The sequence below is a fragment of the Triticum urartu genome, chromosome 6A, assembly GCF_056163025.1.
Source record: "Triticum urartu cultivar PI428250 chromosome 6A, HENAU_Tu73, whole genome shotgun sequence".
Taxonomy (NCBI): Eukaryota; Viridiplantae; Streptophyta; class Magnoliopsida; order Poales; family Poaceae; genus Triticum; species Triticum urartu.
Genome location: NC_141878.1, coordinates 265,159,828 through 265,183,832, shown reverse-complemented (window position 1 = coordinate 265,183,832; position 24,005 = coordinate 265,159,828). Strand labels below are relative to the sequence as shown.

General features: G+C 45.5%; 1 protein-coding gene across 3 annotated transcripts in view; it reads left to right on the top strand.

Moving 5' to 3' along the window:
* The first annotated feature begins 248 nt into the window (after nt 1-248).
* LOC125516767 (putative protein transport Sec1a) overlaps nt 249-24,005 on the top strand; it is a 77,562-nt gene continuing 53,805 nt past the window's right edge. Inside the window, exons 1-8 of one of the 3 annotated variants that reach the window (XM_087527796.1) lie at nt 251-559; nt 2,172-2,947; nt 5,362-5,417; nt 6,277-6,358; nt 19,368-19,446; nt 22,746-22,796; nt 22,890-22,986; nt 23,091-23,123. In XM_087527796.1, coding sequence (XP_087383922.1) covers nt 5,376-5,417; nt 6,277-6,358; nt 19,368-19,446; nt 22,746-22,796; nt 22,890-22,986; nt 23,091-23,123 — 384 coding nt within the window. In that variant the 5' untranslated portion in view covers nt 251-559; nt 2,172-2,947; nt 5,362-5,375. Of the gene's footprint in view, nt 560-2,171; nt 2,948-5,361; nt 5,418-6,276; nt 6,359-19,367; nt 19,447-22,745; nt 22,797-22,889; nt 22,987-23,090; nt 23,124-24,005 lie in introns of all 3 variants that reach the window. The other 2 variants (XM_087527794.1, XM_087527795.1) reach the window with 2 other exon arrangements.

Sequence of the window (24,005 nt, the reverse complement as noted above, 5' to 3'; positions counted from 1 at the left end):
AAAATTGTATGTAGAATAACCAACAACCTTTGCACAAACTCCAAGGTGCAATAGAGAGAAATCACATTTATTTTCTCATCATCTATTGAATAGCTTAGATACAACCTATTGAAATAGTTGTATGATAGATTGTTGGTCGATGATATGAACATTTTATCAACAAAATTAACATACAATCCATCGAAGATGCCTATGAGACTCCAAATCTATATGGCGACTGTTCTGGTAACGCTGGGGCAGTCTGGTAAATTCCTGCGCCGGTGGCGGCCGATGACGGTTTTGGTCTTGGTGGTCTTGGGAGCCTCGTACTCCCGTTTCTTCTTCCTCTCGCACGCGGTCGCTGCATATTCTCCCACACCCCAATTTCTGCATCTTCGTGTCCTCCGATCGCACCCAACTTCAGCAAGTTAAAGCCGTGCGTTGTCTCTACCCTACGGCCACAAACAGAGGCCTCGTCACCGGAGGGAGGCGGTGAGATCTCCCGGCGGCATGTCGTTGGATTCGGACTCCTCTTCGCAGGGCGGCGACCGCCGGAGCTTCCGGCAGATCACACGAGACCGTAACCACTCCTTTTGCTCCCCCCCCCCCCCTCCCCCCCGCCTCTTCTGATTTTGATTTGCTTGCCTAATGTTGTCACTGGAACTGGGCCGCTGGATCTAGCTGCTTGTGGAGTTGAGAAATTGGCATGGTCGTGTAAACTTGTTGTTTAGGGCTCATAGCGGAGTAGGTTATTGTACACGTTTGTTGCCTTTAACTTTAGGTCTTCAAAATGCTTCATTACCGTTGAACTGTGAGTTGTAGTCGTATCAGCCAGTCGGGTAGCCATTTGTTTCGTTATATTTGTTGCTCGAGCATGTGCTTCTCAATATACGGAGATCATGTCTAATGGATTATGGGGCAAGCTAACACACTGGACAATCGGGACATCACATCTCTTTTTTCCCCAAGGAAACACAAAAGCTTCGCGTCTAGATGCATTGATAGAAGAAAAAGTTGACAATCCCGAGATAGGGCAATACCCTGATTATTTATAAGGTGTCCTGCTTTAGACGCGACAAGGCGCTCTGTCAGTGCCTTAGAAATATGCTCGCTTTAGGTGCCTAAGTGCCCGCTTTAGGCACGTAGGCATCAGAGCGGGTGGTGCTCGCCTTAGGTTGCTTTACCGCCTTATAAACGACGCTGATTACAATGCCACGCCCCTGCTCCTAAGTGCGAGGTGTCGATGGAAGAAGCGTCGCGAGCCACCGCCCTTGCCAACGCACCGAGACTCAGCTCGGGTAGCATTGGGCAGGCCGGTGATGTTGGGCTGCTCGCTATCAAAGATGCCCGCGTTTCTCTGCTTGAGGAGGTCTTTTTGAGTAGTAGGCAAACCATATTTCCAAATTAGAGTATTTACTTCATGTGTAATGAGGATATTATTTATGAAGAAATAGTGAGAAAATGTTTGAGCTAATATAGGTATCGAAACCCACACATTATGGGGTATGGGGAAGGAATTTCTAGGCAGCCCTTCCTAGGCAGCGCCAATACAGGTGCCGAAATCCACACATTATGGTGCACTTGGTACATATGACAGTATGGAGGAGGATCCTTCATCTGATGGTGATGAGAACAAAGCACAGATGCAGACATGGATGATAAAGACCCTAACAGGAAACGAGGTGCAGTGTCCGAGAAGCCTACCACCCCGGACGGTGTGCAGGGTGGGGCAGCATATGAAGTGGGTAATTTAGTGCATCAAGTTCAGTCCTTGGGGAATGCAGCTGCTGTTGTGCCGCCGAGCCCATCTGCAAAAAGAGATCCAAAGCATACCAACTCATCATCATCTGGAGAAACAAAGGATGACAACACATCAACCAACTCATCATCGGTGGGGCACCGCCGAGAGCAATGAGATTCTTCAGTTGGAACTGTCACGGCCCGGGCTTGCCCGCGACAGCCCCAACCGTGCTGTGTATTTTGTAAACTCAGGTGCACAAGACGCGGGTCGAAAGTTGATCTCGTGCTTTAGGTTTTGGTAATTGTTTTGTAGCCAGTAGTTCTTGTAGAAGTGGTGGATTAGGTGTGTTCTGGAACCATGATATTTAATTTAGTTTCAGTTTTTGAAGTATCACATTGACTCTTATGTTACTCTGCTGGGAATGAATACTTGGCACATGACTTGTGTGTAGGAGAGACTCAACTCGGGAGAGATATAAAACAGGGGATACTCTTCGTGACATTCAGGCGGAAAGTGACCTCCCTTTGTCATGTTGGGGAGACTTTAATGAAGTTCTCAGGCAAGATGAGCATGTTGAAGTAGGGCAAAGAACTCAGGCTCAAATAAGGGGTTTTAGGGAGGCTGTAGATGAGTGCAGCTCGTGTGATCTTGGGTATGTTGGCAGAAGCTGGACTTTTGAGAAAAAAGTTGCAGGAGGTGGCTATACGCGAGTCAGGCTGGACAGGTCCCTAGCTACTGTTGACTGCAGAAACATCTGTCGGCTGCTTCAGACCATGGTCCTATTCTGCTGTCTTTGGACCATCCCCAACACAATCAGGGACGAGCTACTCGGTAGTTCAGATTTGAGTTTATGTGGGAATCAATTGAGAATTTTAAACAGCCGTAGATAGAGCGCGGAAGGACCAGGCTACATGTTCTTCGGTTCGTGAGGGAAAAGCTTAATGGCATGGCTATGGCACTTCATTTGTGGGGCAGCACCACCTTTGGGAGTGTTAAGACAGAGATTTGGAATCTGAAAAAAATGCTTGGAAGAACTCAGAAACATTCCAATTCGCGTTGGCCGTCAAGGGAGGAGACGAAGGCCCTGAACAGGTTGATGTAATTTTATCATCGCGAGGAGACTATGTGGCGACAAGGGTCTAGAATTCAATGGTCAGCTGAAGGTGTTGTTCATGGCCAAGAGAGTCGGAGGAAATTAATAAAACGGTTTTAGTCCTGACCTCGAAGGTACATAACCAAAAGCTTCTCTCTCGGTTCCGCCCCATTAGTTAGTATAACATGTTATACTCCCTTTGGATGGGAATATAATCTCACACATGAATTTAGGTCGTCAATTTAACCAGCAAAACATGTGGCTGACTTATATTTTATGACATACAATACATTTTTGCTAATCAAATTGAAGACCTAAAAACCCGTGGCTGACTTATATCCCCATCCGGAGGGAGTAGCTAATCACATTAGGTTAATTCCACTGATTATTTCCGAGGAACAACGAGCATTTGTGCCTGGCCGGTTAATAACTGACAACATCATCACGACACGAGTGCTTACATTTTATGAAGGGTAACAAATCAGCAAAACAGCATTGTGCTTTCAAATTGGACATGATGAAAGACTGATAGAGTTGAACGACAATATGTGGAAGCTATGATAATTAAATTGGGTTTCTCTCAACAATTGGTAGGTACTGTTATGAACATGGTTTCTTCCGTATCTTTTTCAATGCTCTTTGATGGCAATAAGCTTGATGAATTTAAACCGATTCGTGGCATTTGCCAGGGGGATCCGATCTCCACACTTGTTTTTGTTAGCAGCAGAGGGCCTCACGTGCTCGTTATGAAGTCAGAATCAGTCATCACACCATGGTATTAAAGTGGCCCCTTCGGCACTTCCGGTGAATCACTTGCTCTTTGCGATGACAGCCTAGTGTTTTTCAAAGCTAGCGGTGGAGCAGCTACTTTGGTTTCCTAAGCTCTAGACAGGTATTGTCAAGCATCGGGACAAATAATAAACTTGGATAAATCCTCGATTTTGTTCAGTAAAGGGTGCCCTCAACCTATACAGGAAGAAATTAAACAAATCTGGGAAGCAAGTAATGAGTCCCTTCCTGACAAATATCTAGGAATGCCTACCAGTGTTGGTCATTCAAAGAATGGTGCCTTATCTGAAGGAAAGAGTGTGGAATAAGGTTCATGGTTGAATGGAAAAAAAATCCTTTCTTTTGGTGGCAAAGAGATTTTGATTAATTCCGTGGCACAAGCTGTCCCAATGTTTTCTATGCCATGCTGTAAGCTCCACCATGGTTTATGCCTACACATCTGAGTCTCCTGTCATATGAGGACAAGGCCAAAACACTTGGGGGTTCTCGGATTTAGAGACATTGAACTTTTTCATTTGTCTTTTTTCCCCTTGCCAAGCTGGAGACTCGTTCAAGATCCAACTGCATTAAGTGCTCACATTCTAAAGCAGTCTACTACCCTGATCATGACATTATGCCTGCAGAGGTAATCATCTGTCTCAAATTTGGCGTGCTATTATTGAGGGAAGGGCTGCATACAAAGACCCAAAGTGGTCGGACCCTTCCCCGGACCCTGCGCAAGCAGGAGCTATGTGCACCGGGCTGCCCCTTTATTATTATTGAGGGAAAGAATGTCCTTGCACAAGGGCTTATTCGAAGAACGGGAATGGTGAAAGTTCATTGGTATGGCTGCATAATTGACTTGGGATATAAGAAAGGAAATATAGCCTAACACAGACAGACTCCTAGACCAATACTAATACTCGTTAACAACGTCGATATATTTTACATTAATTGTATGTTTATTTCAGGGGTTTCCACCTTCACCGTTTATTATATTTGTGTTGCTATGGAAAAAAGGAGAATGCATTCATGATTTGTCAGAATGACAAATTATGATTCTTTCTGCTTTATCATGAATTTCCTCATGGGGGCGAGCATTCTGCATAGGAGCATTGGTAGTATGTGCAGGAAAGGATCAGCAGGGAAGGAAACACCCAATATTGGGGTGGGGGTGGGGATTACCATTCTTGCTCAGTTGCCATGGATACGGTGTTGCAACCCCTAGAATATATCTGTCAGGTGATGGTGCCCACTTTGTGCCTAGGTGGGCTACATGGCCAGCCTATTATCTCTATCCTAACCCCTGATTCCATGTCCACCTCCACCTCTGTTTGTAAGCTGCTCACATCTGCTTCTTGCCGCTCGCCTCTTCTTGTCGCTTGATTCTGCTTCCTTTTCTATTCTCTTCTTGCTGTTCTCTGCTTCAGTCGAGCGTCTAACAGAGATGATTATGGCTTCAAATGCCTAACCGGCTGCCTAGGTTGATGTTTAATACACAGATCTTGTCATTTTCCTGTGGGTGTCACGACAATAAAGGAATCATCCTCTCACGCTGTTAATAGTTGTGGGAGCCTGCAATTTTCCTGTGGATGATCACCGCTTAAATTTTTGCTATATCTTACTTTTTCTTAACTCTGATTGCTATTGCCCACAGCACACTGTATTATTTATTATTTTATCCTGATTTTGCAATTGCTGGTGCAATTTTAGAACCTGGTGCTGTGGTTCAGTTTATTTTTGTATTTATTCAAACGGTTCAAATTTCTTGATCATGCAGGATTATTATTTGAAATGCTCAGGTCGACTAGGAAGGATTCAAAATCAGCATGGAAGGTATCCTTTTCCATTGGACATGTTAACCGATCTCTGCTATGGTTTTCCTGCTATATCAAGAACTCATCCTTAGATATTTTTTCCTGATATTACAGTAGCTATACCTTACTATTTTTACTGATCATTGTAATTTGTGTACGGCTATTGTGTTAATTATGAGAAATGATTATCAGGTTTCTGATATTAGCTTGTTATGTCAAACTTTGGCCATTACTTCTTTAAATGGACGACTTCGATATAAATAATCCATTGGCAAGTTATTCTCTTATTGTGATTTAAATAGGAAAACAATAGTTAGCGCTGTCAGTTTATTAATGTCTTTGTCTGCATCAACCTCACTAGGTCTAGCCAGCTTTGCTTTAAATCCAAGGAACAGACTCTGATGAGTACGGGAAACTACACATACAAATTTTCTATGTTGCATATCTAATGTTATATACACCTAAATGTCAAATATTGCATCGTGCAGTATTCATATGCAGTGCATGTACTGCTTATCATTTGACATTGATAATTTGCAGGTAGACAGGTGCCACATCTATGATTCCATCATATAGTCTTAGGAAACTACACATCATGCAATTTTCATAAACAGGGCATGGGCGCCATTGGCACCAAAATCATATTCCGTTGCAATTATTGATTGGCTATATACTAATTATCTTATATATATTGGTGCATATATATGAACCTTTCTAATAAGATTAAAGACACTACAAATACACTTTTAACACTTGGTTATGATCTTGAGAACATCTAATTGCTGTACCATATTTTTAATATTCACTCTAGCAAATAACCTTATAAAATTTGTATACTTTCTTTTACATAAATAATAAATATTTATGACCTCTTATAGGTTCTTATCATGGATAAGTTTACGGTCAAGATAATGTCCTACTCATGTAAGATGGCAGACATCACAGAAGAAGGGGTTTCATGTAAGTAGCCATATCTCTTTTTGGCCGTGAATTTATTTTGTGTGCAAAGACAAACATTTCTTGTACAAGTATTTCATTTTTGTGTGGAAGGTCGTCATGGCTAGCTTTATTAAAATCGAGACACTGATACATCGTGTACGAGCTTACTGACGATACAGTTAGGAGGCTCATCCAACCAACTAAAAGTACGCTTATTAGAATAACTGAAATTTGCTAGCAAATGAGCTGCTTGATTATAGGAACGAAAATAATGCTTTAAAATGACCTTCTGATGTAGGTTGGAATCCTAATTGATGATCTTTTCACACTTGGAGGGGGAAAAGGAAGAAACAACAAGAATAAGAGGAATCACTCAAACAAAACCCAAGTCACACATCCACTAGAATAGTAGACATGAGATCCACAAGCATAACATGAACAATCAAGGGAAAATAGCACAAGGGTAAAGTTCTTTCCACTCCAAAGGAGATGAGGTCTTGATGATCTAGAGAGATCCTTCCCCCTTAGGAGGTCTTGATGATCCTATGATGGGGATCCTTCTCCCTTAGGAGGTCTTGATTCCCCAAGGAGGTACAAGGAGCAAAGCTCTCTCTAATGTCTCAATATACTTTGCTAGGAGGAGGGGAGGCCCTATTTATAGTCTTGGGCGAATACGAGAGGAGAGGGGCCCATGGGCCTCATGCCCGACTGTTCACGACGCGCCGGATGTCCGGGGCAAGGGCCGGATGTCCGGCCTGGATCTGCCCAACTTCTGTTGCTCTCGGACCGGATTTTTGCGTGGCGTCCGGATGTTCGGGCTGGTTGGGCCGGATGTCCGGGGCGGGGCCGGATGTCTAGCTCCTGGAGCTCTTCCAGCGCAACCTTGTTGCTGGACTTGGGCGTAGGATATCCAGGCCAGGGGCTGGATGTCTGTCCGCTGTAGCATTTCAGCGGTCTCCTTCGTCGTGCTTCTTCAACCGTGTACTTGGGGATTTGGTCTTCATTCTGAGCGTCTCCGAGGTGGCCTTCTTCATACCTAAGCACACATAGCATTTTTGATTGAGGTAGTAGCCATGTCTCACGTGGTTCGTACGGAAGCTCGTTAAGGAGAGAAGTCACCTTTGTTTCGATAGCTCTTGCACGTGCTCGTGTCATTGGTCCAGTTGGCACTTGGAGAGACGAAGGTAGGTCGATGGGGATGACCGTAGGGTGCTCCGCATCATCTGCCCCCTTGGGAAAGATCCGTCCTCGGATCATAACTTCATCACCATGGAAGGGAGATAGATCCTTGACGTTGAAGATGTCGCTCATGTTGTACTTGTCTCGCGGGAAGTCGATCTTGTATGCATTGTTGTTGTAGCGTGCTAGCACCTTGAATGGTCCATTGGCTCGAGGTAGGAGTTTGGACTTGCGCTCGTTGGGGAAGCGTTCTTTGCGTAGGTGTAGCCACACAAGATCTCCGGGGTTGAACACCATGGGGTACTTATTGATGTTGCGCTTGGTAGCGAGGCGGTGCACTTGGTACTCAATCATGCAACATGTATCTTCATGCATCTTCTTGAGGTAACTTGCTCGTGCACTCGCGTCCATGTTGAGGCGCTCTTGTAGTGGTAGCGGTACAATGTCCAATGGGGACAACGGGTTGAAGCCATAGACGACCTCGAAGGGAGACTTCTTAGAATGTCTTGCGTGATTGTAGGCGTAATCGGCGATGGGCAAGCATTCCTCCCACTCCTTGATATTCTTCTTGATCAACACTCGGAGAAGTATAGAGAGGTTCGGTTGGTGATCTCCGTTTGGCCGTCGGTTTGTGGATGGTACGATCAGAAGAGTAACTTGATGCCGAGCTTGGTGCATAACGTCTTCCAAAATTAGTTAAGGAACTTGACGTCGTGGTCCGACACAATCATCTTGGGCACTCCCTACAAAAGAGATTTGCAAGATGTGAAACATCGTCTATCTTGTTGCATAGAATAAAATGTGCCATCTTAGAGAAACGGTCCACAACGACAAATACCGAATCTTTTTCAGTTTGAGTTCTAGGCAAACCAAGAACAAAGTCCATACTAATATCTTCCCATGGTTGATACAAAATAGGAAGTGGCATATATATGCCATGGGATTGAGCGGTAGACTTAGCTTTGCGGCATATGGAGCACTGGTTGGTGTAGCGTGAGACATCGCGAAACATCTTTGGCCAAAAGTAGTTTTTGGAGAGCGTGGCGAAGGTCTTGTCGTGGTCGAAGTGTCCTGTAAGTCCTCCACCATGAGCTTCTTGCAAAAGAAACAAACGAAGAGAAGACTCGGGTATCGCAAAGTTTGTTAGTCTGCATAAGATAGCCATTCTTGAGATAATATCGCTCCCAAAAATTGTTAGCTTGACATTTGTCATAAGGAATCGCAAACGAAGTATCATGCGCATACAAGTTTTTAATGTGCTCAAATCTAATAAGATTCAATTCAAGTTGCGTAACTAACATGCACTTGCAGGAAAGAGCATCCGCTACTACATTTTCTTTACCTGAATGTACTTGATAACATAAGGAAAAGACTCAATGAATTCACTCCATTTGGCATGACGTTTATTCAACTTGGTTTGACCTTTTAAGGTACTTGTAAGCGTTTCATGATCCGTATGTAGGACAAATTCATGGGGTCGAAGATAATGTTCCCAACTATGCAAAACTCTCACCAAAGCATACAACTCTTTGTCATATATGGTATAATTAAGTTGTGCGCCGGAAATTTTTTCACTAAAATAAGCAATGAGTCGCTTCTCTTGCATTAAGACACCACCTATGCCATTACCACTAGCGTCGCAATGCACTTCAAAAGTTTTAGGTAAGGCAAATAATGAAGCATTCGTAAGCAAATTCTTAAGCTCATCACATGCGGTAGCTTGGGAGGGTCCCCATATGAAGGATGCATTCTTCTTACTCAAAGCATGTAATGGTGATGCAATAGTGCTAAAATCTTTAACAAATCGATGATAGAAACTGGCTAGGCCAAGGAAACTATGCACTTGTTGCAAATTGGTTGGTTGTGGCCAAGTTTTAATAGCATCAATCAACTCATGAACTTGAACACCCTTAGAAGAGACAACAAAGCCCAAGAAAACAAGCTTATCAATACCAAAAGTGCATTTTTTCCATGTTAGCGTAAAGTCGCTTGTTTCTAAGAACTTGCAAGACATCTCTAAGATGTTTGACATGATCTTCAAGAGATTGACTAAACACAAGTATATCATCAAAGTATACCACAACGTAAATGCCAATATATTTGCAAAGAACATAGTGCATCACACACATAAAAGTGCTAGGTGCTTGAGATAAGCCCATAGACATGACTAACCATTCATATAGAACAAATTTGGTTTTAAAAGCCGTTTCCATTCGTCACCCTCTTGCATGCGAATTTGATAGTAGCCACTTTTAAGGTTAATTTTTGAGAAAATGGTGGCACCACTAAGTTCATCTAGCATGTCATCAAGGCGTGGAATGGGGTGTCTATACCGAACGGTGATAGCATTCATGGGACGACAATCGGAACACATGCGAAAACTGCCGTCTTTCTTAGGCACAAGAATAACCGGAACAACACATGGACTTAAGCTCTCGTGTACATACCCGTTTTCCATGAGATGTTGGACTTGCCTTTGGATCTCTTTTGTCTCGTCGGGGTTGACGCGGTATGGTGCCTTAGTAGAGGTGTGTCGGAAACGAGGTCGATGCGGTGTTCGATTTCGCGAAGTGGGGGAAGTCCTGGAGGTAGCTCATCGGGGAACACATCCGCGAACTCCTGCAACAAATGAGACAAACACCGAAGGTAGATGTTGTGAAGTATTAGTTCTCACCGCTTCATATTTGCACGCAATTACAAAGTGAAGAACACTCGACGGGCTCTCACTCGCATCCCTCATGTCTCTTTTCGTGGCTAAAAGCACTAAGTTTTTCTTGTTGCTCATTGTGGAGTCACTCAGTTTTTTGCTTGTGGCGCTCACTCTCTTTTTGTGGTTCATCACTCACTATTCTCTCCATGACGGGTTGAAGCTTGCTTGTCGGTGATGACTTGACTTGGCGACATGGGTCGAAGCACGTACTCCTTGCCCTTCATCTTGAAGCTATAGTGATTGGTTCGTCTATTGTGGATGATGCCGCAGTCGAATTGCCAAGGTCTTCCAAGGAGGAGATGGCATACAGACATGGGAACCACATCACACTCCAATGTGTCTTCATATACGCCAATCTTGAAGGAGACTTGAATGGTGCCGGAGTCACTTAGCCATTGGACCTTGTAGGGGCGAGGGTGCTTCTTGACCAACTGTAGCTTGGAGCATAACTCGTCGCTTGCCAAATTGTGGCAACTTCCGCCGTCGATGATGACCTTGACGGAACGTCCATTGATGCCCGCTTTGGTGTGGAAGATATGGCAACGTTGGTCTTCATCTTGTTGGTGTTGAAGTGTCAAGACCTTGGAGACAACGAGAGCGGGGCTCGAATCATTGTCACAAAAGACTTGAGCGCCTTCATCTTCATTCACTTGACGGTGATGGCCACATGCTCAAGTGCTTCCATTTCTTCTTTGCTCATGGAGTTGTAGGTGCCGTCATCATTGGCGATCATGGTGCGCCGTGTGGGACATTGTTATGTCTTGTGGCCACGGTCTTGGCAAGTGAAACATGTTGGCACAGCCCTAGCAAGTTCTAGACTACAGTGGAGAAAGAACGGAGGCAGAAGAAGCAGTAGAGAGACAGACTTTTTCCCTTGGCGACGAACGCCACCGGCTGCTCGTACAGCCCCTGGTTTTACTCAGCTCCAACTGCCTCACTACAAACATGATTACAGCCGGCTTAATAGCCCTCGGCGGCGACGCAGCGCCCACGCACGCACCCTCGCTAACGGCCCCCACGTTCGGCCATGCAAACTAACTCCACCATGCACTAACAACCACGCATGGCTAGCCGAAAGCACTGGCTCTTACGCCTGCCCAGCGACACGCACGTATGCCACAGCCTAGCTATTGCCATGAGCCCACACACCCACGCCACACACGCCACGTTCCCATTGCGCCCCGCACGTCCCGCGCGCATCCGTCACGCCCGACGAGCCCGACTGCACCAGTGCGTCCCGCACGTCCCGCGCGAATCCGTCGGGCGCGCCACAGCCTAGCTATTGCCATGAGCCCACACACCCACGCCACACACGCCACGTTCCCATTGCGCCCCGCACGTCCCGCACGCATCCGTCACGCCCGACGAGCCCGACTGCACCAGTGCGTCCCGCACGTCCCGCGCGAATCCGTCGCGCCCGACGATCCCGACCACATACGCCGTGGCTTATTCCAACACCCCCCCCCCTAAGCCACGGCCTAGAGGAGTCCGTCGTCGTCGACGTTGGCGCCGGCCAAGAGAGCTTGCTCCGCCGCCGGTCCCTTTCCGCACCGAAGCTCTGTATACCAATTGTTGGCACAGCCCTAGCAAGTTCTAGACTATAGTGGAGAAAGAACAGAGGTAGAAGAAGCAGTACAGGGACAAACTTTTTCCCTTGGCGATGAACGCCACCGGCTGCTCGTACAGCCCCTGGTTTTACTCAGCTCCAACTGCCTCACTACAAACATGATTACAGCCGGCTTAATAGCCCTTGGCGGCGACGCAGCGCCCATGCTTCTAACGCCCACGTACGCACCCTCGCTAACGGCCTCCACGTTCGGCCATGCTAACTAACTCCACCATGCACTAACAACCACGCATGGCTAGCCGAAAGCACTGGCTCTTACGCCTGCCCAGTGACACACACATACGCCACAACCTAGCTATTGCCACGAGCCCACACACCCACGCCACACACGCCACGTTTCCATTGCGCCCCGCACGTCCCGCGCGCATCCGTCACGCCTGACGAGCCCGACTGCACCAGTGCGTCCTGCACGTCCCGCGCGAATCCGTCGCGCCCGACGAGCCCGACCACATACGCCGTGGCTTATTCCAACAAAACATTGAATGAAACTTGTCTTGGCAGTAGTATCTGTTGGAGTAGTTGATGATGAAGCTCTTGGCTTGTAGTTGCTTGTGGTAGGACGACTCGAAGAAGTCATTGGTTGCTTGGAACTTGACTTGTCGCATTGCTTGGTGAAGCTCGAGTATTAGTTGTTGGAGGTGCCGGGGTTGTGGAAGCTTGAGTATATGAACCATAGGTCTTGGAAGAGTACTTGAAGTTCTTGAAGTAATCTTGCACTTGTTGCTCCGCCTTGGTCGCTTGGTGCACTAGCTCGAGGAGGTTGGAGTATGGTTGGAAATCTGCAATTTTCATGATTGGATGGTTGGGTCCATTCAAGAAACGCACCATAGTGTGCTCGTCATCTTCCTTGACATTGTCTCAAATCATGGCAATCTGACTTTGTGCCTTGCTTGAGGAGTTGTAGCTTCTTGAAGAGATCACAGCTATAATGGGTAGGCACAAAACGGGCTCTCATGACATCCTTCATTTGTGTCCAAGTTGTGACGGGTTGCTCGCCTTTCTCTTGGCATCGCTCGATGACTTGCTCCCACCAAATGAGAATATAATCTTGGAATTCAAGTGATGCCATGGCTACCTTCTCTTCCTCGTCGTAGTTATGAAGACGGAATATCTTGTCCATTTTTAATGCCCAAGAGAGGTAGTCTTCGGGATCGGTGCCTCCGGAGAAGTTAGGCATGTTGAACTTGCGCTTGGCATAGCATTGCTCGTCATCATGTCGATGGTGTCGTCGCTCGTGTCTTGGAGGTGGGTCTTCAGCCTCTTGCTCTTCTTGATTAGCGTGATGCTAAGAGCAAGGGATTCGTGCTCGGTTCCTCCTTTCTTGGCGTTCCTCAACGCGAGCGGCTTCATCTTGTTGCTCTTGCCGGAGCGCTTCCTCTTGCTCACACACTTGACGGTTGTTCTCTTCGACGACGCGGTTGGCTTCTCGGAGAGCAGTTGTGCCTCAAGTGCTCGTTCCTCATGGCATTGTTGCTCTTGCTGCAGTGCGTTGCTGTCTTGGTTTTCTTGGCGTTGGCGTTGTTGAGCTTCCTCTTGGTCCATGGCATCTTGTTCTTGGCGACGATGTCGTTCGCGCTCTCGAAGGCAGTCGTGCAAACCATTGCCATGAAAGGGATTTTGTGGAGCTTGATGAGCTTGATGGTCATCGCGACGATGAGAACGAACTCATGGAAGATTTGTGTCGGAAGATGAGTTCGAAGAGTGTCGACTTGAGTGGCGCCTCTTGAAGACGAAGATGTTGAAGACGCGCAATTGACCATCATGTGTCGAAATTCTTCCATTTGGGTGGATAGCTTGGCGTCAAGATAGTCCCGATTCCTTGCTTCTGATTGGCGTAAGTCGGTGGCGAGTTGCTCGATGCGGTCGCCTAAAGCTTCACTCTCTTGATGTAGAGCTCATTGAACACCGAAAAGTCGTCCTTTAGTGACGTAGTCGTGCGCTTCGTCTTGCTCCTTGAAGAGCGGCTTCGATGTGCTTGGCCTATCCATGATGATCAAGTGGAGGTAAGTAAGACATGAGAGAACAATACCAATGTTATCTTTCCTCAAGATTGTAGATGTGTCGAGTATCACTCAATATAATGCTATAACAGGAGAATTGGTACCTGGTTTGTTTCTCACACCTACAAAAGTAAAGCTTATGAAGTAGCTTGGTGAGGATAAGTGGCACAAAATTTATGTAATTGTTAGCAAGATTCAATAATTGTGAGGCGCCGGATGTCCGGGGTATCGGGCCGGATGTCCGGGGACGGCAATCTGTGGATGAATTTTGAAGATGAACTTGGGGAAAGAGAAATTTTGTGGATGTAAATGGGGAGAAATATGTGCAGAAGCTAGATCCACCCGCAACACTTCAAATTCATGGATCAAAATCAACAAAACATCATCAAACCAACAAATCACAATTTTTTTTGGTATGATTATTTTTGTGGGGATTTTTGAAATTGGGCAAAAACAAACAAAATTAGGCTAGAAAGTGGGGGGTAGGGACACCAAGATGTCAATGAACCTCTGCTCTGATTCAAGATGATGTAGGGTGGAACCCTAATTAATGATCTTTTCACACTTGTTGGGGGGGGGGGGAAGAAACAACAAGAACAAGAAGAGGAATCACTCAAACAAAACCCAAGTCACACATCCATTAGAAGCACATATGAGATCCACAAGCATAACATGAACAATCAAGGGAAATAGCACAAGGGTAAAGTTCTTCGCACTCCAAAGGAGGTGAGGTCTTGATGATCTAGAGAGATCCTTCTTCCTTAGCAGGTCTTGATGATCCTATGATGGGGATCCTTCTCCCTTAGGAGGCCTTGATTCCCCAAGGAGGTACAAGGAGCAAAGCTCTCTCTAATGTCTCAATATACTTTGCTAACCCTAGCTAGGAGGGGAGGCCTATTTATAGTCTTGGGCGAATAAGAGAGGAGAGGGGTACATGGGCCTCATGCCCGGCTGTTCACGCATAGGTGCCGGATGTCCGGGCTGGGGCCTAGACGTCTTGTGGTTCACGACGCGCCGTATATCCGGTCTGGATCTGCCCAACTTTTGTTGCTCTCGGGTGTCCTTGGGCCGGATTTCCGAGCGGGGTCCGGATGTCCGATTTGGTATGGTCAATTTCGTCCATTCTTGCGTCGTTCTCTTGCTTGTGATTGTCGAGCTTGTGGTTGAAGTAGTCTCGTGTACGTTGCTCGGATAGTCGCAAGTCGGTGGCGAGATTGTCGATGTGTTCACCCATTGCTTGTTGCTCTTGATGCAAAGCACGTTGTGCATCAAAGAGGTGGCTGGCTCTGTGACGTAGGAGTTCATGTCGTCATCTTGCCCGATGAAGAGTGGGTTGGTAGAAATACTTGGCCTATCCATCATTCCAAGAGAAAATATGTGAGTGGAAGAAAGAGAAGAACGTATACCAAATGTACCTTGACCGAAGTTGAAGGTGGATCAATGATCACTCCAGTGTGGAACAAGGAAATAGCACAATTGGTACCAATTCTTGTCGGTTTCTCACACCTACACAAGTAAAAGCTTATGGTGGAGCTTGGTTAGGATGGTGGCACAAAATTTGATGTGAAAGTAAGCAAGACTCAATAATGTTGAAAAAGATTCACAAATTCGCAAATGTAACAAGTAGACCAATAGCAATATGTGGCACACGGGAACACAACACACGGAGAGATAAATGGGGTCGTGCAATCAAGGAATGAGCCAAAATGTGGAATCCACGAAAATGCTCTTGTTGCACAACTCTAGAGAGACGCTAGCACGATTGCACAAAAGGCGGATACGGACTTGTGCACAACCTACTAAGCAAAAATGCAACGACTTCTATCCCAAGTATGATCTATGTATGATGTGCCGATGATATGATCCAAGATGATCGAGTATGACAATCTTAATGTTGTATGATGCTATGGTTCTTGCTTATAAGCTCTTTGCTTATCCTTCCTCTTTTTGCTTAAAAGCTTGTTTGGCTCTTTTCCTTTCTGAGCTCTTTTCTCATGCAATGCTTCACGAACCAAGATAGCAATTGTGTATGCGCTGACAACTTTGGGACACAAGAGATGATACCAAGATATGCACCAATAATATGTATGTATGCTATGGGAAGTATGATCACTAATGTGCACAAGTCACGTTGCCGACAATACTCACAGGCTAGTCTCGAGGGGTAAGCTACGCAAAAAGATAAGGCTATGGAGGTTGTCAATGTAATGGCAAGGGGTGGACAAAGATGTCGTCGAAGTTACCGTCCTTGCTTACGGTTGAGTGTGTCACGAAACTAAGATGAGGTTGCCGTGAAGGTCGTTGTTGACGACGCGTCCGTGGCGAAGATGAGCAGCGGTGATGTCGAAGTCGAACCGTTCCTAGTTAGCCGAAACACCCTAGGAAACGATGAACCACAACTCAAACTCTCAAAACCAAATGCGGCAAAATGTGTCGGAGTTGGTAGCGGTCAAGTGGTGGTAGTGTTGGATGTATCGAAAGGGTTGGCGGAAGTTAGGTGGTGGTGGTCGAGGGGGGTATGCGGAGGCGTAGGCGGCGGTGTATAAAACTGCAGGAATTGCAGTTTCGGCAGAGGAAGCCGGATGATCCGGGCCAGGAGCCGGATGATCCGGGCGGATCCGGATGATCCGGGTCAGGTTCCGGATGATCCAGGCGGGTCAACTCGCTCGGGGAAAGCTCGGGATGAACTTGAAAATGGGGGCAAATTCGATGATTTCGCGGATTTTTGGATGGACCGCGAGGTGGAGATGATGGGGAAAGGTAAGATCCACTTGCAACACAACAAATTCACGGATCAAAACCAACAAAACATCATCAAAACTCACAAATCACAAGAAAAATTTTTGGGGCTATTTTTGTGGGGATTTTCGAGTTAGGACGAAAAACAACAAAATCAAGCTAGAAACACAACGGGGAGGCTCCGAAATCGTGATCAACGTGGCTCTAGATACCAAGATGATGTAGGGTAGGAATCCTAGGGGCCGATCTTTCACGGAAGGAGCAGATCCCGCGATGAACACGAAGAACACAAGGGGAAACACAAGGGGAAACACGAGAGAATCACTAAACCAACAAGAAATAGTCACACATATGCTAGATCCTTGAGTACACAAGAGATCACATGATCCATGGTCAACTAAGGACGATACAAGTAGCACGATCTTCTCCGTGAGGAGGTCTTGAGGTTCTTCCCGTGAAGGGGTCTTGAATCCGCTTGGGGGATCTTCTCCGAGGAGGCGCTATCTCCGAGGAGAAGGTAACCAAGTGGATGAGCAAAGCTCACACACGAAATATGAGCTAATCCTTTGCTAACCCTAGAAAGAGGTGGTGGAGTCGTATATATAGGAGTTGGGGGGCGAAGGGTTACATGGACCTCGGCCCAACATCATGCACGCAGGCACTGTCCGGATGATCCGGATGTTGGTCCGGATTATCCGGGCTTCGGGGGTCCGGATGATCTGGGTCGGCGTCCGGATGGTCCGGCTGTGTCGTGGGCGCCGCGGGGAGGTCCGGATGTCCGGGTCCTGGTCCGGACGTCCGGGTGTGGCCGGATGATCCGGGACCGGGGCCGGATGATCCGGCTTCGTGGTGAAGCTTCGGGTGTCCTCGGGCGGGATAGCCGGATCGTCCGGGCCGTGGTCCGGATCGTCCGGGCTGGGGCCGGATTGTCCGGACGGCGGTCCGGATCGTCCGGGCTTCTGCTGACTTTGCCCTTCTTCTTCTCCGTCTTCACGTCCATCTTCCTCTTCGGATCCTCCTTGTTCCTTAGCGTCTCCATGGCTAACTCCTTGATACCTGAGTATGCACAACGTCACCATGTCTCATGTGCATCAACGTGGAATTGTGAGAGGAGAGATGTCACCTCGGTTTCGAGAGCTCTTGCACGTGCTCGTGTCATGGGTCTTCTAGGCACTTGGTGAGGCGATGATAGGTCCATGGGGATGACCTTGGGATGCTCCGCATCACCTTCCCAATCAAAGCACCTAAGTCCACACATTCTGCAAAAATTGCTGCTGTCCCACCGTCACACTCACCCCTGCATCCACATTCAGTTTTGTGAATCTAGGGTCCGGCCTACTCCATTTATTTTCAGATATAACAGGCGTTGGGAATGAAGACTCCTGAAAATTGCTTGCAATCGATAAAACTGAAAGTGGCCACCTCCATGCTGGTGGAACAACTCCATTATGAGTAATTTGCCGCGAATCCACCACAAGAACCAGCTGCCAACTTAAAAAAGTTGCTTGAAGTTCAAAGTCGGATGCAACCTTAGCTGATTATCTGGCATAGTTAAATATGTTCCAAGTATAACCGAACCTGATCTCGGTCCTGGTCAACCATCTATATCATGACGAGACGTGTCCAGAGGTCCCTCGCATGCATGCATTGGAACAATAAATGCCGTATGTCCTCTGCTCCTGGTGGCAAACTGGACAAGCTCCATTGGACCCGACATGCCTGTTAGTTAGGATTTCTAAATGACATACGGATGTTGGACATGTAGGTACATTTTCGAACGTTCTGGGTCAAACTTAATCATGTGACCCAGACAACAATGGGTTTGATATATATTTGTCAAAAGTGGGATTAATATATATGTTATCCTGAACCTTCCAAATGACGGAACATATATGACATTTGGATGATACATTTTATATAACTTTTACCATCCTGGAAGTTGTTTTTTCAAATTTTGTGACATTCCAGATGCCACAACCGGCAGATAGCACTCTCATTGTAGATTATCCGCTTTACATGCGATATGCCTACTGTTTTCTTTCTAGAAGTTTTTCTTACCTCATACATGTCTTGCATTGAAAAGCCCTTTTGACGTTATTGTCATCATTTGCAAATCTATTTTGATGGAGCGTATCTTTGAGTGAAGATCCTATGATTTGATTCAAGGAATTTCATCATGTCATCACATAAAATTATGGGTGTTGGTTTTCGGTGGCAACTGTTGGATTATGATATCTCTTGCGAGGGCTATATAACTACCTTATATGCACTTGAGGGTGACGAATCTTCAATAGATCCAATGGTAGCTTGAAAAATTCCTGCCTCTGTAGGTGTGCCCTCAAAATTTATTAAAATGCCATCTATGTTATCTAAAAGAACTGCCTTTGGTCTATAATTGTGCGACAACCGTGCCTGACTGGAAGTTGCGTCGATGCACCATAACAGGTTTCTATAGTAGTTTTGCCTTAACTGCCCTTATCTATTGCTAACCTTCTATGGTACTTAGCATCTTGCTGCCGTGCCTATCGATCCTGAACTGTTACATTCCCGTTGTTATTAAATATTTTTATTGAATTACATGCACCTAACCAGTTCACCCAAAAGTTTAAGCTAATGGGGGAAGGATGGCTAATATATTTCAACAATTCTGAGCTTGCATCTTGAACCTTTTGATTCCATCAAAACGTGATTTCTTGTAACATTGTACATGATTCTTCCATTAGATGCAGCTTTTGTCACCTATATTAAGTCTAAGCAATTATAGTCATTTTCCAGTGGTTGAAGATCTATACAAACGGAGACAGCCATTGCCTTCACTGGATGCTATATATTTCATCCAACCAACTAAAGAAAAGTAAGTTCTTGTTTGTATGACTATTTGTTTAGCTTGAAGTAATTTTTGTTGGATACAATCTCTATATATATTCAAACTCTGCACCATATTGCTGTTATATTCAGAAATGCTGACAAGTTAGTATTAGGGTCTAATAAGGTGAGTTTATCATCTAGTTCAGTCCGAGCATGTACTCTTTTATGGGTCTATGTTGGACATCGGTTGGAATCTTTATTTTCTGAAAGTTGACTTGTAATAGGGTATTCACATATTTGTTTTCTTGCGGGTGACATATTTGTTGCATCACCTACAGTATCAATGTTAGAGTTGTACTCCCTAACTGTATAAACTACGTATGTAGTCCATATTGAAATCTCTAAAAGACTTATATTTAGGAACGGAGGGAGTATATATTAGCCGTGTAACATCCTAACTGTATAAGTTTTTTTTTTTGCATACTTATCACTCCTGCGTACATCGCATCTATCGGCCTATGGCCTCATAGAAATACAAGTCAGCATATTTTCTCACATGTTGTTAGGGCCTAGTTCCTCCCCTCCCCCATACTAATCGATTTGCCATGAATCCCCCCCCCCCCCCCCCCCCCCCACACCCCTCTCGATCTGTCAACAATTGGTTCCCTACACAGTCGAGATCGATTTCCCCATGCAACAACTCAACCCCGACCTGATCGATCCCACAGCAGCACCTCCACGTCTGCAGCCTCTATCGAGGTCAGCACTGCAGGCTGCCTTGCCGCCCGCCGCTTTTGCCGCCCTCTTGACACCTTCGCCAGGGGCTGCTCTTCCAATTCTGTGCAGGCTGCTGCCGGCCGTCCCTGTCTGGAGCCGCAGCTCTCTAACGGCTCCTCTCCTGGCCGCTAGCGCCCCCGGCTCTCCCCCGTGGCTCGGTGCCTTGTCTGACCCTCGTCTGCAGCCGGTTCGTTGGCTGCTGCTGCCTCTGCTCCCACTTTGGTTCAGTACGGTTACTTCCTTCTCGCTTTACGATATCTTTGTTGGACTCTCTCATTGTCTTTTCTTCCCCAAGTCAGTTTGTTATAGCTTCAGGCCTGTTCTGATGCTACTTGGGCTAGCGATCCTTCGGACCGCTGGCCCCTTTCTGCTTACTGTGATTTTCTTGGTGGTTCTCTCATTGCCTGGAAGATGAAGAAACATCCAACAATATCCTGCTTGAGTGCAGAGGCTGAGCTTAGAGCTATGGCTCTTTTGACAATAGAGGTGACTTGGCTACGATGGATGCTTGAGGATTTTTGGTATTTCTGTCATCACACCCACTCCCTTCTTCTCTGACAATACATGTGCTATGAGTATTGTGTGAGACCCCGTGAAGCATGAGCTCACCAAGCATATTGGTGTCGATACTTTCTTTGTGCGCTCCCATGTGCAGGATCAGGTGATTGCTCTTCAGTATGTGCCTTCAGAGTTGCAGTTGGTGGATTTCTTCACAGAGGCCCATATTATAGCATATTCTGGCTTGTACCTCTCCAAACTCAGTGTTGTTAATCCACCATGAGTCTGAGGGGTTCGGGGTTGTTTTTGGTGGTTGTTAGAGTTGTATATATTAGCCGTGCAGTATCCCAATTCTACAAGGGGTTTTCAGCATATTTACCACACCAGTACATATATATATTTCGGCCTATGGCCTCATGAAAATACAAGTTGCATATTTCCTCAGTCACAACCATAAGATGAATGTCAAATAAAAGGCAAACTATCAGATTTACAATCCATTCAGAGGGTTCTATATTCTTGATTAAACGTACATATGGTTTATTGAAGTCATCTTCATAGCTCCATGGGGCTTCTTGTTAGACCCGAGCTACTGAAATTACTATCACTCCTCACATTCAGACAATCATCAGAACAGCGAGGAAATTGGGGGAATTTTACTTAGGATTTTGACACCAACAGAGGTGCGAGATAGAGCCAGTCGGGTCATGGCGGCTAGGGTTTAACCCTTTACAAAATGAGATACCTCCACTACCTACAGATCCTTGGCTTTATAGCCATTACAGCAGCTGTAAAGTAAAACAGAAAGGAGGGGAGCAGGTGAAGTTGTCGGATGGTAAACAGCGGCAAGAAGAGAGCTGGTCGCCATCCGATCGAATTTTAACGTCGAATCTGAGCTCACTCTGGTGCGAAGCGGTAAGTGAGGTCTTGGACCGTTGGATGCAGATTGGGCGGATGAATTTGAACTTTAGGCGAAGCGGTAAGTTATGTGTTAACTGAAGAATCGTTCTGGTATTGATTTCTCCAGTTAGGGCCTGACACTTCTGTCCTCCTATTGGCGCACCTGCTAGCATAAAAAGAAACAAAATAGTACCTCCATTACCTGCTATGACAGTGTGGCACTCCCGAAGAGGGGCTTGGCAGTGTGATTTGGTGCTCCTGCTCTCCTGCCCCAGCAGCCACAGTGGATATAACTTGAGAAACTCCAAGCTATTCCTTCATCTCACCGGAAAAGCTCCCAAGGAAAAAAACTCTTTCATCTCCATCCCATTCTCGATTTCATCCAGAAAATGTCAAACCCGTTTACTCTTACAAATTTTGAACTCCTTCATATCTGTACAAAGGCTGTACCTTTTTATGCCACTGCAAAATGATTTTGAACCCTTGTATACCTCTTGTCCATTAGACAGACCATTAGAGCTGTAAAAAGACAATTTTGCTCTTGGCCACTTAGACATTGCAAGTATCTCTCTGTTAGTTCTTCGTCATTCCTTCTCTGATTCTCCGCCTAGGGTTCTTATAGCAGATTGCCCCAAACATAAAATCATCTCTCCTTATCCTTGACGCACCTTAGATCTTCTCCACTTTTCCTTTTAAGATACGCAGATCAATAACACAATGAACCAATATAATATAGAAGTAAAAGAGAAAAATCTTTGCCTGATAGACACCCTCATCACGTAGGCCCCAGAACCGCAACGCCTATGGCCAAACTCCTTCCCGGAACCCTCGTTTGTTGCTCCCCACCACCCCCACCCCACCCCCTCACCGGCTCTTCTGCATGAAGGCTGCTGTTGTGCACCCTGCTCGGGACCATGCAAAGGGCCAAACCTCCGCATGGTGGCATGTGGAGTCGAATGCTGGACCTGGTTCCTCTTCAATACACGCCTTCCGAGTCAAAGTTGGCTGATTTCTTCATGAAGGCCCAGACTACGACGTATCACAGCTTTTATACTGGCCCATGGCCTCATGGGAATACAAGTTGCATATTCCTAACAAATTTCACTCTGATATTTTTTCATGCATCATTGTCGATTTTGTTCATTAACCATCATATGGTGGTGATTGCAGTGTTGTTATGTTCCTCTCTGACATGTCAGGAAGAAGCCCGTTATACAAGAAGTACGCCTGAATAAACATGAACTACCACCCACATCTTTTATGCACAGTTGCTTTTGTGGTTAATTTATTGACACACTGTTGCTCGTGTTGTAGGGCGTATGTGTTTTTCAGTTCTCCCATACAGAAAGACTTAGTTGCTCAAATAAAAAGGGATTCAAGTATATTACCTCGTATTGGTGCACTTAGTGAGGTTACCTTAGCTTTTTCGTTCCTTTCTATTTTATACTTGAGTATTGTTAAAATGAAAAAGTGTTCTGTTGGCTATTCACTATTTGTTCTCCATGTCATTTCCAGATGAATTTGGAGTACTTCCCTATTGATTCCCAGGTATCCTAGTTCTTTGAAAGATTATTTGTTCAGATACAGTATGTTGCTTCATACATGTTCCGCAATTGTTATTTTTGACACATATTTCCCAATAAAAGGGGGAAGATATTGCTGTTTAGATTACAGTGAAATTCAACTAGCAGTATAGGATTCTTCGTGCCTTTTCCTTTTGATTTTTTGGTCCTGCTTTGTCAGATTCTCACAAATAAAAGGGGGAAGATATTGCTGTTTAGATTACAGTGAAATTCAATTAGCAGTATAGGATTCTTCGTGCCTTTTCCTTTTGATTTTTTGGTCCTGCTTTGTCATTGTATAGAGCATGTAACTGATGCTCCATTGTGAAAAGATCCATAAGCATATCTCTAGACGGGTTTATGTGTTTTCTGTATTTGTCCTAGCACTAGATGTTGCTACGGTAAGGTTATCACTCGTCAGTTTTGATATTTTCAATTAAATTGGAGATGCTCCGATAGAATCACTAGCATCAAACCACAGAATCTAGTTGTCCTACTTGATTCTACCAACGATAAACTTTCTATAGTTTTCCATGTACTTAGAAAATGATACAATTTAATGTGTACTCCTAAAGCCTTGATTTGAAAACTATAATCCAATGAAATTGTTGTTTATGCAAATTTATGAATAAGTTTAGACTTAATCTAAATAGATGGAAGGTGATTTTGAACATAAAAAGGCATATGCATTAATTATTTATATTTTAAAAACTAAGATCATAGCAAATTACATAAGTAATCTTACAATTTTTTGCTAGAATTGTAAGTGTTGCCGCCAGGTATTGGAGGCAGCACTGTAACCGCAAGCCCAAACATGCAGCGCAGTCCGTAACCACAATACCAACAGTTGGGCCTTAGGTAGGCACAT